At 34.9% G+C, this 19,447-nt stretch overlaps 1 protein-coding gene across 2 annotated transcripts in view; it reads left to right on the forward strand.

The window, feature by feature from the left end:
- Positions 1-19,447, forward strand: part of EDIL3 (EGF like repeats and discoidin domains 3) — a 219,171-nt gene that overhangs the window by 151,479 nt on the left and 48,245 nt on the right. For both annotated transcript variants that reach the window (XM_026035921.1, XM_026035928.1), the window contains 2 exons: positions 2,421-2,602; positions 19,220-19,375. In XM_026035921.1, the coding sequence (XP_025891706.1) occupies positions 2,421-2,602; positions 19,220-19,375 (338 nt within the window). The remainder of the gene's footprint in view (positions 1-2,420; positions 2,603-19,219; positions 19,376-19,447) is intronic.

Here is a 19,447-nt window from a genome sequence, read left to right on the forward strand (position 1 = left end):
TTCTCTTCTAGATCTGCCAAAGTTTCAGTGTTTGTAGGAGGCTGAGAGTCTCATCATAAAACATATGTTTTCCTTTAAAAAATGCCTTCTAAAGAGAAACACACTGATTTTGGAACCCCATCAGAACAGATGCKGGTATGCTCATGTACACATCTTTCCCCATAGGTTATAGATCAATGCTAGCTGGGTGAGCAARTGTCCTGCCCTATATGCCCCCACCATGAGGGGACAGAATATAGGTGTATGCTCCACATTTCCATTAAAATACCTTTAGAGTTGGATAGGTGTCCATACCTCCTATTTAAGCCTTTCTTAAAGTACTGTCTTCCTTTTGAAGAATGAAGAACGTCTAATTCTAGATATTTTTCATGCTTATTCATCAACTGTCTGGCTAATTATATTGTACTCAGTCCTGTGTATATGCAGGTGTTTTATATACATATGAGTTGAATATAGATATAGGTAAGCTGGTGCCTTGTTTTGTGTTATAAAATGACAAGGATGTTTAGTAAATAAAAATGGGAAATTTTAGAAAATACGAATTTTCTTTGAAAATACGTCTCTCATCTTGAAGCATGTATAGCCATTTTTAAACTGAAAGGATATATTGTGATTAGCTGAAAAGATTTTATGAGCCAAGCTGAATGTGAATAGGTCTTTCAGTGTTTTAAGTAATACTTGATAATACTGTGAAAAATAACCTTTTTCAAACAAACGTTTGTTTATTTGTATCGTATCTGTCTTAATTAGTGATAAAGAGGTTTTGTTTTTTACTGGCATCACTGTATGTCTAGTACAGCTGTGGGAAAATAAAATGCATTTTGCTCCATCTTGTACAGCATCAACAGAATTATCAGAAAAATTATGATTACAACAGTTTTGTAGGGTGTTATTGGACACAAAAAGCAGAACTAGATTTTTAGATTTAGCTGAACTTGAAGGACTGTTGAAAGTTCACATGAAATCATAACATGGTGGAAGTCAGCATACTTTAAATGGGCCAAGATTTAATTTAACATCTTCCTAAATGTAAACCATTTTTCTCCTCTGAAAAACAATATATTTGGAACCCCACCAATAGGGGGGTGTTATAGTTGCAGTTTTCAGAGCATGGACACATGTTTGTTCACGGTTTTATAACTGGATTAAATCTGTTTTATATTTGTCTCATTTACCAGTAGCACACAGTACTCAGCCACCAGGTTGCTAATGTTTCCCAGTATTGCTGAAATGAGCACATTGCACTGGTCACTTTTTTTCTTCTCTGTACACTTCAACTAATGAAGAACTGAGTTATGTGTGACTTTATGACTGTGTGGTGTTAAGAATTTCATAGCAAAACCATTTCAGAGTTTTTTCTTTAGTGGTGCTAAAGGTAAAAGCGATCCCAGGCTTGTGAGCAAACCTTAAAAGTAAGTGAATGTCTTCTCTATTCTTTGTGTTTGAAATTGCTGAAGTGCTGTTTGACTGCAAAATAGCAGATCTTCTGAACAACTGAGCAGATCGACTGCTACAGTAATTCCCGCAATAAGCTTCTCTTTATTTCCTGCTGAATCAATCGGAATTGATTACAGGAATAGAGCAAGTCATATGATTTGAAAGTGGTTGAGGGGGGTTTAATAACAGGTAGCCTGCCAATCATTTGTATATCATAAATTTTCAAAATTTTTCCTATTTGAATTGCTCACAATAATTGTATAGTATTACTCCTGTACCCTAAATGAGTGGCTTTGGAAATCAATATATGCAAAAAAAATCTTGACTTTACAAAAGGTTACATCTAACTATTTCAGATGAAAAGTTAGTCATCAACATAATTTGTAAAATTGTAACAATTGAATATTATGTTTAAGTATATACTTTGTGCTTTGCTGATTGAATCCGTAAGACCTTTATATTTAAGGTAACAAAACATTATCGGGTGTAATGTCTTATTTCTAAAGATGAATGCAGTAAATTTCTTATTCTAAAGATGAATGCTTGATACTTGTAATGGCTAAGGGGCTAATCATTCTGGCACAAGCAGCAATATGGAAACTGTACAGTAGATGCACAGTCTGAAATTTGCTTTTAGCAACTACTTCAATATTTGAATATGAGGATGGTTTTCTTAATATTTGTATCCTTAAAGCTTAAGCTTTCAACTCTCCAGAGAGAGCAGAGTAAAAGAAGTTACAAGCTTAATCTATTTCCTTGTTTTTGTAATGAGTTATTTAAAGGCAATAGTTATTTAAAGGCAATATTTTATACTTTTCACTCATTTCTACAAGTTAAAAAATGTAATTCCGATGCTTTACCATTCTTCCAATAATATCTTTGTTACATAATCTTTTGGGTCTATTTATATGCTGTTGATAGGTAAGTTACTAGTAACTTAATTGATGATTTAGGTTCATTTCTTTTCTTGTTTTCCTGCATAGGATGCTCTGGCCCTCTAGGAATAGAAGGAGGAATTGTGTCAAACCAGCAAATTACTGCGTCATCCACTCATCGAGCTCTTTTTGGACTCCAGAAATGGTATCCATACTATGCACGACTTAATAAGAAGGGTCTTGTAAATGCTTGGACTGCTGCAGAAAATGACAGATGGCCATGGATTCAGGTAACAGATGGAGCTGAGGAGAAAAAAAAAAACCTCCTTGATTCAGTTGTCACTTAAGGAACTGATGAAGACAGGTGGCAAACTAATAGCTAGATTTTTGTTCACTGTACTATGTGTGGCCTGACTAAAGTGGACTATTTAGTTGCAAAAAGTAATAATTTCAACTTCATAAATACACAGATCTCTCTATTAGAGAAATGTATGCATATGTTCCATTGTAACTCTAGGAATCTGTCCTGCAAGAACTGACTGCAGAAACTGAGTCTTTTCAAGGAAGCTTTTTTTTTTTCACAGGTGCTACATTACTCATTAGGTCCTTAGTAGCATTTAGCAGCAGTATCTTTCGTTGACTGTACTTTGACACACTCCTGCAGCCYTCTTTGAGGCAAACTTGAGTCTACTTTAATTTTTTTTTTCTTCCTCCTTTTTCCATTGTCATGGCCTGTGGAGTTGTCTTCTCTGCCTAGCAGCTCAGGGCACACATGCTCTTTAAGCAGTGTGTGCATCACTGTGGAGTAACAATAACTGTTTTATTTAAGGCTGAAATARTTATTTCAACCATAATCTGTGGGGCGAAAAATACTTTTAGCTTTTATTCCTGCTCAAAGGCTTTTATCTCCAGATTCAAATGATAGTGTCTCCTCTGTATGCTGGATTTCTTCAGGCCTAGCAAATGTCTTCAGAAAAAGCCATGAAGCAATGGATTATGAAGTCCTGTGGCTGTATTTTAATGAAGCTAATCATCAGCTAGTAATTTCTACAGCTCTTTTCTCTTAGGCTGTTTTCCGTCTATGATATGTGAATTGGACCAAGCTTTAGCATGTTCAGCTGTTAGTTAACATAAGTGAAGATACATATTCATGGCAAAAGTTGCCTGCTAGTCAGTATGGTCAATATGTGAAGAAGGTGCTTCTCCCAAGTGAACTCAGCACAGCAATAGCAAAAGCCAATAGAGAGAGGGCCACTTCAGGTTGAGCAGGAGGCTGTGGCAATGGTCTGCCCTCCTTCTCTCATGCGCCTGCCTCTGGCCACAGTAGAAGACGGCCCTTCTTGAAGGGAAGCTGCCATACAAAACAGCAATTCTGCATGTCCTACTGGTAGTGCAGCTCCAGCTGCGCTACTGGGCCTCATAACTATCCTGATTCTTTCATTCACTTAGGCAAAACTGGTGTCTAATCTACTGGCACTGAGTAGGTTGAAACTACAAGGTCTTTATGCTCACTAGCTGCATCAGAAACACTCTTGTTGTTATCCTTGTGTAAATAGCATAATTTCTATTCACATTTCAGTCTTCTTACTGACTATCAGATGTGATTTTTCTGAACAGTTCCCAAATGTAATGGAAAAAATGTGTACAGGATTGCCTGTTCATTTTTCTTGTTTAGAAAGCAGGCACAAAGCACTATTTGATAAAGTTTTCTAAAGCTACTGTGGTGAGAATATTGGCTTTTGTCAGTTTTGAAAAATGTAGCTTGTGTTGCTGTTTGTTATTCACTGCAGAGTGAACACACAAAGATCCTTCAATGTATCTTAAGTCTTTTGTGTGTGTGTGTAAAGACTAGGGAGGTTAGGAAGTTTATAAAATGCATATATTGAAAAAGAGCTGAAATGAAAATGTTAAGGGACTTGAGCAGAATTATTTTCTCTGGAAGAGAAGGCTAATATAATTTTAAAGGATAATAAAAAGCATTAATGTTATGGCAGCTTTTGGAGCTGTTTTAGAACATAGCTTTTATTGAATAATTTGAAAGAGAAAAGCAAATGTTTACCATTGACCCCTGAGACATATCTTCACTAGAAGGTGAACTGGAGGGTGACTATTACTGGTTAATTGCTCCCTTGCAAAGGCACGTCTCAATCACCAAAGGAGCTGTCAGATGGCTTTGCATATTTTTACCCAAACCAGACTTATACTTGCCTTGGACTTTGTTCCCAGCAAAGTCATCTTCGATCTTCTCTGGAAAGAAGGTTGGACTAATGGATAAAATGTTTCCAAGCATTTCAGTTAAAGGTATCAGCTTTGAAAAATTAGTTCTTTTTTGGAATTAGTCTAAGTAGTACCAATCCTAATTTTGCTAGCCATCAGATATAAGGAATTTCTAGGAGAAAAAAAAAAAAAGTGACATGATTATTGCATTCAAAACAGCTAATATTCTCTTCCATTTTCATCTCATTCTTTTTTAAAAACAATTTCATAGTTTGCACAAAACTTGCTGAAGATTTTTGTGCACAGAGAGAGGAAAACGCTCTGTTACATAAAAACAAAAGTTTAAATCTTGGGAGGTCTTTTTTTTTTTTTTTTTTCCCCTTCCTGAAGACTCTTCACCTTTAAGCAACTAGGGATAGAAAATCTAAATCTGGCAGCAAGATGATACTTATACAGAAGTGTTTGTGAGTATTCTGCAGAATCCTGTTATGATTTGATGGGGATACAGACATTCACAAATTCATGCTTTAGGCCTGGCAGAGTAGTTCTTTAGAGAAGTATACACTAAGAGACAGATACTGCCTGACCCTTATGTGAGTCAGAATAGTTTCTGATGAGAGAAGAATAGCAGAAGAAATCCTATATTTTATTTTTGCACAACTGCTATAAAGGCAAATGAGATATTTCTTAATCATTTGTGGAACATTACAAAATGTTGGCATACTCTGATTCTGTATTAGGTTTCTCACTAGCTTCCTTCTGGTCGGGTGAAAGAAATGTTCCTTCTAACATCCTACTGTTAATTTTACTTTCTTTATCTCCTAATCACCTTCCTCCTGGTTAGAGATGCTTACTCTGCAGTAAGCAGTTGTTTTTTTTTTGTGGGAATCAGGGCTGTTGACAAGGCAGAGGGTAGTCTTAGGGTCATACACTTAGGTGACTTTGGTCACTTCTAATAGAAAGGATTTTTATATGGGACCTCTCTATGCTGGTCTGATGAAGCAACTGGACCAGAAGATAGCTTCAGAAAAATCTGTAAATGTTTGACAGATTAAGTGAAAAGTTATGAAACTAGAAACTCCATTTTTATGAAATGTGAATTACCATTGAGTGCAATGAACCCAAAACAGTAGCCTGTTATTCTATTGTAGTTTCTAATGCTAGATAAATTCTAAAGAAAGCTGTTCTATTAAGGGACAGAGTCCCCCGAAGTATAATTATGTACATGCCTGTAGCTATTTTTGCCTTGTTCCATCATTATCAATTTTCTTTGTCATTTAATTTCTTTATTTATATGCAGGTTGGCAAATGAAAGGTTTGAGTGCATTCCTTATAACTCACTTGTAATGAGTGCAGGTTTTTTTCTCTAATCTTTCAGGTGTCTGTCACACATGAACTAATTAGTAGGCAATTTCATTTTCCTGCATTCTCCCAATGAACTGAAAATTGAAATTGCCATTTTGAATTTACACTCTCAGCATGTAATTAGTAATGGCACTACAATACTTGTAATTGGCTTGTAATTTAAAGGGTCAGTGACCATGTTTTTGAAAGCAAATTAAACTCAGACTAAGTCGTGTCTCCCTTTTAAAGTTCTGCTGACCTGTATTTCTCCTCTTAAGTTTGCGCTGTGATAAAATAACATCTGTGTATATTGTTTATTACTTTACTGGTGACACTATTACTTTACTAGTGACATTGTTTTTTCTCCCCATTATGTTTGAAAACATTAAAACATTCTTCTATACTTTTTATGAGTTGCTATTGAGATATGACAAAATGGTCACTGTGTCTGCTCCAGTGATACCATTTTCTGTTAGAACTCTTTTTTAAGAGTGCACAAATTCCCATTACCCTTTTTGTTTGCATAACTTAAAAACTTTTTAAAACTGTTATTCCAGTCTATTCCAATTTCATTTCTATTCTTTCCTTGTCCCTGAGCACACAGTTTTCATAGTTTGTTTTCTGAAGGAAGTATGGATCAGAATGGAGATGGCCATGAGCAGGCTTGTTTGTGTTGTCCGTTCACTATATTCAGTGTTTTTAGATATTTCAAGGGAATGGATCCAGTCCTAAATTTTAGTTCTGACTTTCTCTTATGCTGATTTTCAATCATATATCTCTCCCTTTCATGTCACTTCTTCTCTAAGTCATTTGCCTTTCTAATTACCACTGCTCCTCTCTGCAGTCCTCTACCTTCCATGTAAGAGAATTATAATATTCTAAGAATAACCGTCTATTTCCAACACATACTTGCTAACAGGAGCTTCTAAATCTAACTATTCTCTAGTAATTTTTAACCTAGAGATTCATACCTGTGCTTTACATTCTTACCATGTCTCATCATGGCTAATTTTCCCATCACTTCTGTAGAATATTTTTCTTTTTTTATACCATTGCAGCTATTATTATTCCTCTAACTCATGAAGACCTCTGCTGGGGTAGAGAWGCCAAACTGAAATGTCATAAAGAGTAATATAAAACAAGAGCGAATAATTTGATATAACTAATGCTGCCTTGGCAGCATAAGGGGTTCAGTCACATAGTTAAGATGCAGTAGCAGCTTTGGCAGAACCCTTGGTGTGTGGAGGAAGGGTGGGAGAAGGAAGGTGTACAAATTTTGTTTCAGAAGAAGCAAGTCTGTATCTTCAAATTTTTGGGGTATGACCTTTTTGTTCTGTCTCAAAGTAAGAAATACCAGCCCAGTAGTTTCTTGGTCCATAGAACAACGTTCCTATATCTTAATTTGCCTGAGAACAGTAAGACCTTATACCACCTGTGCCTGAGAGACTGGAGGGGAGAGCAGCTCACAACAGAGCTTCAGTAGCTCCTGCCACTGAATTGCAGGACAGGCTGGACTGGGTTAAATGCAAACTGTACCAGCAAGGCCTGAGAGTGTCAGTCCCAGAAACCTCTGATTTTCTCTCTGCCCATAAGTTCACTTTAAATATCCCATCACCCACATGATCCAGTCATGTGTCACAGGGCTATTTAGAAGTTATTCCTGAATTGCCTGCAAGCCCCTGATGCTCCATAGCCTCAGGCTGTTCCTAGTGCTGGTAACTCAGAATAGCACCTTGTCTAAATACAAAGCAGGATTGCAMATGAAGGGGAGAGAATTGAAGAGGAGAGGGAGAGATTGTGTTTGTTTGATCAGGAGGTAAGAAGAGGGATAAAACCCTATGAATTACAGAGTATAAGGTACCATATTTAAGCCCAGACAGCAAAAATTAGGGTTTACCTCGAAGGGTCATAGGAAATAGATATTTAAAAGCATTACATAGCAAAGATTGGCACCAATTGGCAAAGATGATGTTTTGAGTCAGGAGGGGACTGGTTAAATTTTGATTAAATAGGAGATTAAGAGTAAATTTCATGTCCTGGTCATGGTTTTCGCCATTTGATTAGGGAAGGAGTGTAAGGTAACAGTGTCTGCAGGCATCTGTGTAATTACTGCTTTTGTACCATGACTTAACTAACATTTATGAGAACAAGAGTTTCCTCATTTTCTGCTGATTGAATGTGATTGTGAAGCATATTCATATGGAGATTATGCTCGATAATGATAGTAATTGTAGTGCTGTGTAAGAGACTACTGACTTTTTTTTTTCTTTTTTTCTTTTAAAGTATTTTGGGCCATTTGGGTATGAAAATTTTACAAGGTCCATACTAATCCACAGTCACCACAAACAGATTTGCGAGTACCTAAAATCTAGAGAATGAACTGAATCTCATAATACTTTTTGAGAACATTTGAATTACTGGAAACTATTGTATRTAAATGTGAGTACCTAAATAGAGAAATAAGAAAAAAGCTTAGATATCCATCATTACGATGGCATGAATTGTGTCTCCAGAGGCACTAGCATGGTTACAAATTTGCTAATAAATAAAATACACAAATATTCCATTTTATTACTGTGAGAAGGAGGAGGATTCACTAACAAAGCAGCTAAACCTCTCGTTTTCATGGCAGAATCAAAACATGGCAAATAAAATCAATTCAGGTTGAGTAATTTGAAAAATTCCCCTCTTCCCTCTGCATGTTTTATAGGAAGCAAATATATACACACACACACACACACACAGAGAGTATGTGGTTAGACAGATTTTTTTTTCCTCTTCAAATTATTAATCCCTTTCTAGCCCTTAATGTTTGTATTTTTCTTCTTATTTGGGTCAATTTATATCTTTGTCATCTATGTCCAGTTAGGGCTGCAAAAAATGTTCTTCTAAATGTTCTTCTAAATGTTCTTCTAAAGCTTGTTCATGCAGCAGGAATCAGATACTTAGGTCTGTAGTGCATGGAATGCATAGAAATGTTCAGTGCCTCAGGGGATGGACACAGAGCCAGCATGCTGCAGTGAAGATGCCAAAGCTGATCCAGATAAAACAGTATTAGATTTTTTCTTGAGTGTTCATACACAGACATCACTGAAAATATATATCTGAGGACTACATAGTATAGTATTGGCATGTTATTGGTTATGATATATGACAGCTTAAAAATATCAGGGTAAGAGGATAATTATGCAGCACAGTGATTAGGGTACTTGATAGAATTAAATTTTAACTTCTACTCCGGAAACTGTACCAGTATTTTACTTGGTGATTACTAAGAGTGCTTTTATACTATATGTATTTGTTTTAATTCTGAGTATTTTGGAATGTTATTTATATTATGTGGAATGTATTTTATTATTTTTAGTGTTGCTCATTTTTTATATCTGTGTCTCCCGCTCCTCTTGTAGTTTCAGTCCCACTGCTGGCCCTCGACTCCACTTCTTTTGGTCTTGCAATGCCCAATGTGTGCGTAATGAACTGTATCCATAATCAGTCTTTCAAAACGCTACTGTGACATACCGGGATAAAAAATGTACTTAAAATTAAGACTTTCTAAGTTCAATCATTCTGTCCTCAGGCAGCAAAGAATTAAGCTCTTTTTTTTAAAAAAAAAAAAAAAAAAAAAAAAAAAAAAAAAAAAAAAGAAAAGGCACATAGGAAAAAAATAGCAAATTCAACATAAAGAACTTCCAGAGGGCAAGCATGCACCAAGTGATAATTATTTGCTAATAAAATGATAAAATCCAAAATACATAGAGGTCTTGCAGAACATTCAATCAAACATCTGTTAGTAAGATCTCTAAGCAAACTGCCATCTGTCAAACCATTCATTTTGTCAAAGTTCATTTCCTCATTCATGAGTACTGTAGTATCAGTTTCCAAAAATACCTGTCATCACAGATTAAATATTTAATATTACTTAACATAGCTGTCAAAAGTGGCCAAGTGAATATTATGAATTACAGTCTCAGAGTCATAATGTAAGATGATTTGAACCATAGAGGAAGACTTACCTGCCAAACTAAGTGTGAAAATAAAAGTTAAAGCTCTCAGTTTTTGTGGACATGAACAGTGTGGACAATTGGTATTTAGTACCGAAAGCCCTTGGCAGATGAGAATAAGGTATTGCTGAATCCTCTCAAAACTCTTCCATGTAGAATCTTTGATCAGCAGCAGTTAGATCTTCAAGTGATGAACCTCTGTCAAAGAGTCACRGGGTTCAGTGGGCCAAATACTAATGTCAGTCAGCTGCAGATCTCCATCACTGTCTATAGTATGCTGTTTTCAGTCTCAAAACATAATTTTGAGTACCTAAAGTAGACTAGAAACAAAAAGGGCTATAATCATCCAGACATTCCCTTGTGTCCCATTCTTCTATATCTATTTGGTACAATCTCTTATTTCCCTGTGTCATACTTCATACACCCGAACAACCATGCGGAAAGGTATTCAAACAAGTTTTGATTGAGTTGCAGCTCCACAAAAGCAGCCAGTTTCAACATTAGGATTTCTATGGCAACAGAAGCTTCATTCTCCAATTATGAACACTGTATGTAACATATTCTGGTAGCCTGCATACCAGCTTTCTTTAATAACTCTGTATAATCTGGCTGAATCCTTGAAATACAAGTATTTTAAATGATTTGTTTTAATGCATCTGCGGTGCTATTTTGACTGAATAGCTCCCCCCATTTACCATATTAAAAGTAATTAAAGCAGCAAATCTTTCACCAGAAACAAGTTTCTTGTAAAGACATTTCTACGTAGTGACTCACTGATTTTAGTTGAACAATGGATGTGTGGGCATCATGGTCTTCCAGTAGGAGAGCRTGGGATCTAAATCAATAAGATGATGCTATACTAGTGTTACAGCGACACAAGTGGTGTTTTATCTCTTAAGTGATCGCTTTTAAAATCAATGAACCAAACAATCCTCATGGCTAGGCTTCTGCTAGCTTTGAATTTTGGAAAAGAACTGTTTCAACTTATCTTATTGCAACTAAGATCCAGGATATGAAATTTAAAAATAAAATAAGTTACACACAAATATGATAAGAAATTTTGCATTGTACAGAGGTGTGTATGCTCACTTATGTATAGATTAATCCAGAGTAGTGCATAGATGGTGAATTTGTACAGGTATAAATAGGTCACAGAGAGATACGGCATGATGTACATTCCCTTTAGTAAGGTGGAAGTATAAGCAGAGTCTTGAATACAGCTCTAGTTGTGGAGAAGTACGCAGTTCCTGGCTGCAGCTCTCTTTCTCTAGTATTTGAGAGGTCGTGGAGAGGAACTCCCAGTTACCTGCATGTGGTTGCCACTTCAACAGCCTTTTTGGCAGATCCTCATATACTGGAAAATCCATCCTGTGGACTGAAAATAAGACTGTGTTTTACTTTTGCAGTGTTATAATCTTGATATGCCACGAGTAGTTAAGATAGAGCCATCTCTCAAATCTGAGGCCTTTGCTGAAACTGTATAGATTTTTAGAGATTTTTTTCCTTTGTTTTTAGTAAACCAAATGACATATTTTTACCATATCTATTGTCTCTCAGCCTTTGTGGAAAATCTCCACAGATTTAGTAGATAGTGTGTTTTTTTGTTTTTGTTTTTTTTTTTTTTTTCAAAAAAACTGCTGCAGATCCTATTAAAATGATGGGAAGGTCTTGGTGTTTTCCTGATAATCAAAACTTTTGAACGTAACTTTTTGTATTATGAAGGACCCTGAAAGCTCTCAACTCTCATTCTTCCAAAGTATTTTGAAGAAATACAGATTTTGAAAAATGTAATTGCACTTTTTTTTTTTTCTCTCACAAAACAATTTTTCACTCATCTACCCCTTCCACTACACTACTGTCTAAAACTATGGTCTATCTCCCTATGATAAACAATTTCACAAAAAMCAGATTGCTCTCAAGGATAACACAGGGCAAGTGAGATTAATATTACTTACTCCTATTTCCCCCTTGTTACTTCTCCCACTAATTCTGTCATGACGTGAGCAGACAGTATAACATTTGGTCTAATTATATATCATTATTGCCAGATAGGGAAGAAATCCTAGTTGCSACCAGAACTGCAGTGAGCTTGGGTTGTGAATAAATAGACAACTAAAAGGATTCTACTCTAAATAGATGAGAAACATGAGATACTTGCTAGGTACAGGGGAAGAGCAAAAAAAGAGTGATAAATGAATAAATATGACAGCATAAAGCCACTTGGTATGAATAACAGGTTTATTGCAAAAGAAAATTTCAAAAATTTATATGATGCTTCCAATTATCTTGACCACATTAAAAAAAAAACAGTAAACGTATGTATTTTATTTGTCTTATATAATTTGAAATATGGCCTTGCTTAGAAACTAAAAGCAATATTTCATTATTGGATGAGTAAGTGTAACTGAAGTGTGATAGTATGAAAAATGGTAAGTAAACCTTTTCTTGTGAAGGTAATATACATCTGGGAAAGACAGCCCTGTATGGAGCTCACATTTCAAAAGTCTTATTTCCTGTGTGTACCTGCTGTTTCAGTTTCTGATTTCGCTGCTCACTTTCTATTGGTAGATTCAATTACAGATTTAGTTTTAATATTCAACTGTTTTTTTCAACTGCCCTTAATGGAGTGCAACTATCAAAATGACTTAAAAACAAGTGGAGAAAATGCAATAGGAATAATAATATAATACTCTACTGATTCTTAGCTAAACTTAAATGGCAGGGAGTTAATAACCATTTAGTCAATACTTTGCAAATGAGATGAAATTTTACTGAGCTACAGAACTCTGAACAACATGAGCCTGATTATGAATCTCTTTTTGAGATGACAGTTGAAACATGCCAGTAGTTGAATAATTCATCTCATCCAGTTAATGACATTCATAACAACCACCTTTGGGACTAAAATAATGACTTAATAATAAGAAGAAACAGACCAAGCAAGTTTTTAGTCTGTCTAATTATGTAAGCTCTCTGAGGCATAAAGTGAAAGTTCTCAACAAAAGTCAGATCAAAAGAGTGCTTTTTGTTGCGCAGCTCTGGGTTAACATTACAATTTGGTCTAAACTATCCCTGTGCTTTTGTTTTCCATATAGGTGGCTTTCAGCATGTATGCTGATGATTTCACAAAGTTCAAATGAAATTACGGGGGCAATTTGTGATACCATATGCCTAACTTTAAGCATAGAAATAGTCCTATCAAAGACAGCAAAAATAATGGGATGCATCCAATAGACAAGGACTTCTAGATGTTTGGCAGGGAAAAGCCATAACTGAGTACAGAAAAGAGCTGAGAGTTGTTTGTTGTTACTGTTAAGATATGATAGCCAAGTGAAGCACTAGAAATGGCAGTGGCAAGAGCATGAATTCTGAGAGAAATTGGTAGCAAAATCATGAAGAGGCTTTGCTTGGTCTCTATCTGTGTATGCGTGAATAAAATGGTTTGGGTTTGTACAACAGATCAGAAATAGCCAAATACTTAATTGATTTATCTACACTGCACAATCTCACAATTGAGTTAGTTATACGTCACTTGTAAAGTGACGTATAGCAAATGACTATGAATCCTTCTAAACTGTCACAAATATAAAATATTTTCTCCTTCTAATAATCCTTCTTCAAGAATGGTTGCAACAGCTGGAGTACTATTGTGCTTTGATCACTGTATAACATAATCTGGGTTCTAGTTAAAACACATATCGCTGCTGCTATCCTGACTATATTAATGCCATCAATTAAACCTGAGGAAGCTCTGCTGACAGCACTGATTAGGAGAGTGACAAAATGATAAAAGAGGCGAGATGCATGAGCCCCTTAAATTGCAGGTGTTGTGATAGTGTGCAAAAATGAGCAGAGTATGAGCTTACCTGTCCTGAATTTTCTTAACCTCATCATACACTGAATCCCCCTTTCGTAGAGTGAAACAGTAAACACCAAAAAAAAAAAAAAAAAAAAAAAAAGGAAAACATGAGAAGCAGCTTCATAATCATTGAATTTTCCAGTATTGCAGGAATCATGTCAGACTCGTCCTTTTCTGATTTTTTTTCAAGCTTTTTTAGCTCAAGATCAGTCACCCTTCTTGTTCCCGCCCTTTTTATTGGAGGCTTTTTTAGAACCTTACTTCCTTGAAGGAAGGTGGGTTTTTTTGGTTTGCTTGTTTTTTGTTTTCTCCTAATGTCCGGTTAACTGTCTTGGCCAGTTTACACCCATTTAGTATTAGACTAGCTTTGTACTTTAATAGCTCTTCTCCCTTTCTGAGTTTATCCTTTCTGCAAGTGAATGATACTTGACAGTTTTTGTGGGTGGAAGCTAGATATGTTAAGATTTTATTGCAAATATGTCCATTGGCAAGTGTCCCTATTTCTCATCAGAAGATGTTTCTGTGGGTGTTTYCTGTCTAGCTTTATCAGAATTATGACTTTAAAAAGAAGAAGAAAAAATACAAGCTTTTAAAAGGTGATGAAATCATCAGGGAAGGCTTACTGTAAAGAATCTTCATATGCCAATATAACATTGATCTTGTGTTCAACCTTAGTTTTGTATGAATAATTACGAGGATTACTACAAGAAATATACTTCGTGCCAAAAAAAAAAAAAAATATTCATAGCAGTGCTATTGTATCTCATAACTGAAACATATAAACAGCATAGTTTATTATGAACTGAATTTCTGTTAAAAAGAGAAGATCATGAAAACAGATATTTACTGTCTCAAAGGATATTTTGTGAGGTATTTAACCTGAGCATTTTTTTGGAAGCTTGCTCCCAGTTTACAGTTCAGGAAAACGGTATGGTGCCATCAAAGTTAATGGCGTTATTGCTAATTGTGCAAAAGTGAGAGAAATAAAGTTATTTATTGTGGTCAGGAGCACGATATTGTATCTTCCTAAAGTTACTGCATCTCTACTCTTCGATATAATAATCTAAGTATTAGAGTATATTCACCATCCATCCACCTTTTGGATGGTGTATATACTCTAATATTTGATCCCAGATTGCAAAGTACGTGGACCTCTTCCATTCAGGGTGCACAAGCTGAGATTACAGAGCATTAGCTTCAGAAATCTACCAAAGAGAGTTCAACCAACCAAAACAAGCATATAGAAAAAAAGACATAAATTTAAATATGTTAGAAGATCATGAGGAAAATTCATCTTTTCAGATTATTCAGCTTAGTGTCTAAGGAAAGAGGAAAAATTATTCATATTTTCTTCTATTAATGTCTATAGGAGAAAAAAAAAAAACAGACTCGAAATAATTTAAAAAGTAAATGGATTGTACCCTGAGGTATGTGTGGTGAATTCCAGCATTTTACAGATTTACTTCCTCCTAACAAAGTTTTCAGCATAGCAGTATGACTATGGTGTTTCCCAAATTCTGAGATCCAAATCATAAGCCATCACAATAAATGACATTTAGTAAGTAATCTTGTCTTCAAAATGAAGGTTTTTAGTTTGATTCAAAGGCTTGGTGTTACCTTAAAATAAAAAAAAAAAAAAAAAAAAAAACCTCGTCATACGTACTTTTTAATCTAAGGAACCAATCATGCAAGCAGAGAAAGCAATGAAATACTGGTGAAATATATGTATGTAAATATATTTATATGTATGTGTATATGTACATACACATGTAAGACCTTGAGGGAATAAAAAGCTCTTGAATTCCTGTAATGAGTTCTCTTGTAGGACCAGACCTAACATAATCATGTATACCTCTTAATTTAGTTTTAAATCTAACCCAATTCAAGAGGCTAAATTTAGTTTTTAATACACCAGTTTGCTGCTTATTTTCTAATTGCACTGAAATAAATAAAAACTGCTTGGGGATACTAATAATAACAAGTAAAGCAATGGGCATCCTTTAGTTTGTGTGTTTGTGAACATTCCACCAACAGTCTGTTGAGTGATTAGGCTGCATCTAAGTTGCTGGATCCAGGAACTCCGTCAGAGCTGGAGCTGGATACAGCACTGTGGCCATGTAGTCAGAATCTGGTGCTCTCAAGTAACTTTAAATGTAAGTAAAAGTAGTTGAATTGATTGGTTCAACTTTTCTTGACTTTTGTCAACAAAACTTTTGTTTTATTCTTCTCTCAAATTTCTATGCAAGTGTCTTATTTGAAGGTCTTTGCCATCCATAAATACTGTAAGATTATTTTTTATCTTCCTTCAAAGTATTATTGGCCTTCTATCATTCTTGATTTGTTTGGTTAGTCTAGGTGATAGTATATTTACCTTTATACTCCCTTTTGTTTTAATGGTGCATTAAATTCTTGTTTTTATCCTGCTTACTTTCACTTCTTCATCTATTTTAAAACCAGGACACCCATGTAGTTAGAATGTACAACATTCTCTCCTAAGTCCATGTTTCTCCTGTATCCACAAAGCACAGCACATTAAGCTTTGCTTTTATTTTATTTTTTCATAGCTACCAGAGAACAATGCACTTAAAAATGCTTTTAGTGCTGAGAGAGCTAGCACACATTTCACATTGGGAACTCTGCTTCTTACTGAAGTACATTAACTAAGAAAGATTTCAGCAGCTGCTGCTTTATAGTCATTGCATGGATGTAATATTTTGTGTTTTGCTAAGCTCTGGCTTGAAAAATTTAAAGCACATAAAAGAATCCAGGCACAAAAGGCCTGGTGTACTCACTGGAAATACCTTAGGCATGAAATCAGCTCCAGGAGAATTTTGTACATACTAAAGTTGCAGGTATTTCTGAGTGATTTTCCCGCCCTTCATTGAGACTTTCCTGCAAAAATTGACAGATTATATAGACCTAATTGCAAAATATTCTGTCCCATTTTTATTTTCTAATTTATTTGAAACTCAGTAACATTTAAAGCCAAAGCTGTGTCTGAGCCTCAGAAGGAAGAAGGCTAGTCCAGAAAAATCCTAAAAGGATAGATTGTGTCTGTTAAAAAACAGATGTAAATAAGATTTTTAGCTTATACTTACAAATACTAACATATGAAGTAAAGGTGTTGGCTTATACCTAAAATGGCAAGCTTTTTTTTGGTTCCTGAAGACTGAAGAACACAGCTTGAACATTATGCATAATAAAGTGAGTATTCAAAAAGTAAAGATTTTTTCTTTACTTTTCATAGTTCTATAATCAACTCCTCATTCAGTAGGGCTATTTATTTCTCTTCTTGAATTTCTAGCACAGTATCAAAATCTTTGGCAGATTTATTTCCTTATTGTTTCGCTTATCAAATTGCAGTGATTGTTTTATTTTGCGTTAGGGATGAAGGCTGGAATCCGTAAATTTACTATCAAGAGGATAAAATCACAATTTTACTAGAAGCTACTCTTGCTTCTATAAAAGAAAAAACATTTTCTACATAAATCCTCATGCAAAAAAAAGCTTTCTTAAATCATTATATGAAAAAGGGAAATAAAACTAAAAAAATGCTAAATTATATGCATTACTTGATTAAAAAAAAAAAAAAAAAAAAAGGATTTGATATCGTACTTTATCTTCCTTTTCCCCAGGCAGTAGAATGTCTTATATGTGCATACATGAAGAGAAGTAAACATATGTGAATGGCAAATAAGCAATGACTATTTTTCTGATTTGTTTTTGAAAATGATGTTCTTGTAATTATTAACACTTTTGGGAATATCAGATGACATTCTTTTGTTCTATCTTGCCTGTATAGTGTAAGGAATTTATATATATATATATATATATATTACATTTAAGTGTAAGAGCGTTATTAAATTACGTCTATAGATTGAAACTTGCACAAGAAATCTCTAGAAGCCTTTTTACTTAACTCTATGCAATTTTATGTTAAGTACTAAATGCAGTTCTTCTGAAGTACTAAGTGTATTTCACTATAATTTTCTGTCTTCAGGGTTGATAATAGTCTCTGGAGTTGCCCTCATGATAACATTTTATTTTTTAATGGGGGAAGATAAAGTTGTAATTTGTGTTTATGCGAGTCTTCTGGGAGGAGGGCAGTGATTTTTTTGGAAAAAAAAATGTGTGTGTGGAAATATTTTACTCAGGTCAGACAAATGGGGTAAAACTGCATTGGTTTTTTTTCGTGTCCCAAAAAGAGACATATCAGAAAGCCCGACTATTCCTGGAAGGTAGGGAAAGATGGCCTTTTTGATGTTGTTTTGAAGGGCTCTAGCTATTTCTCAATTAATATTTCAATATTAATTGGCAATGAGGCATCTTATCAGCTAATATATGGCCCATCTCTGACTTACTGTGTCCCTGACTGGGGGCTGCTGTCCCAGAGAAGAGGGAGAACCATGGTCTCCTCACTAGCTGGAGAACTCGGACAAGGTTCTTTTGGAGGAAGTAAGGGCTGAACTTGTAAATAAATATGTTATTAACTTTTTTCCAGTTGATTACTCTTTATTATGACCACTCACCACCTTTCTTTCGATGTCTGCCTGCCCCTTAATGCAAACCTCACAATGTGATGCCACCTTGTTAAGTTTCATTTGGGAAAAAAGTTACAGATTTCAACTGTCTCTTGGTATGAGGTGGCGGCACAATTGTCACAGCTTACCTCTTGATAGTTTTCATTGTAGGGACCGGGTGGTGGATCCTGATACTATTTGATTTACAAATGTATCAATCTGAATTTTACAAGAATATAATTCAATTTTGCATATCATAGATGGATGAGAAAGAGAAAATTATGACTGTCTATTTCAACTTGAATTCTCGATACATCTTAATTTTTTATTTTTGATGTAGAGGCTAGCCCAGACAATTACATGGGAATGTTCATATATCCTTTCATAGCCTTTAGTGTTTTGCCATTGACTTTTTTGGAAATAATRTTTCAGTCATGATCTTTAAATCTGTGAATTTTCAGTGAGCATCAAGGAAAAGTCTATAGTGCATCTGTGTGGTTTTACTTAGACTTTAGGGGAAAAAAAAAAAAAAAATGTTAACCAGAAATTAGCTTGGACCCTTTTCAAGTGGAATTCTAAACTAGCTTCTAATAGAAGGGGAGATACAGCCTTTAGTAAGGTTGTATATATATTAGTTGTTATATAAGTTGTTTTATATATATATATATATAAGTTTGTATGTATATCAGTGTTGTGTTTGTGATTGTGGGTATGTATACACATACACACAAAGACAGCAACTTAGTATATGCTTCCTACCCAAAATGTTTTTTTCATTTATTTGTTCATATATATACACACACACACACATATATAAATGAAAAATAAATGGAGTTAATGCAAAAACAGAGATAGTCTTTTAAGTGCTATAGTTCCCTTGGAGTCAGAAAAAGATAAATGTTATAATTAAATTTAAACAATTGTCTCCCTCAGATGTTTAATTATGACATTATATTGTTATTTCAGATAAACCTGCAGAGGAAGATGAGAGTCACTGGTATTCTAACTCAAGGTGCCAAGAGGATTGGAAGTCCAGAATATATTAAATCTTACAAAATTGCATATAGTAATGATGGGAAGTCATGGACAATGTACAAAGTAAAAGGCACAAATGAAGATATGGTAAGATTATGTTATCCAGATAGGCGTAAGTCTCATGGTTTAGCAGCCTTCAGAAATGTGAGATATCTCTAG

Source organism: Nothoprocta perdicaria, unplaced genomic scaffold, assembly GCF_003342845.1.
Source record: "Nothoprocta perdicaria isolate Ctin4 unplaced genomic scaffold, notPer1 scaffold_1, whole genome shotgun sequence".
In the NCBI taxonomy this organism is placed as follows: Eukaryota; Metazoa; Chordata; class Aves; order Tinamiformes; family Tinamidae; genus Nothoprocta; species Nothoprocta perdicaria.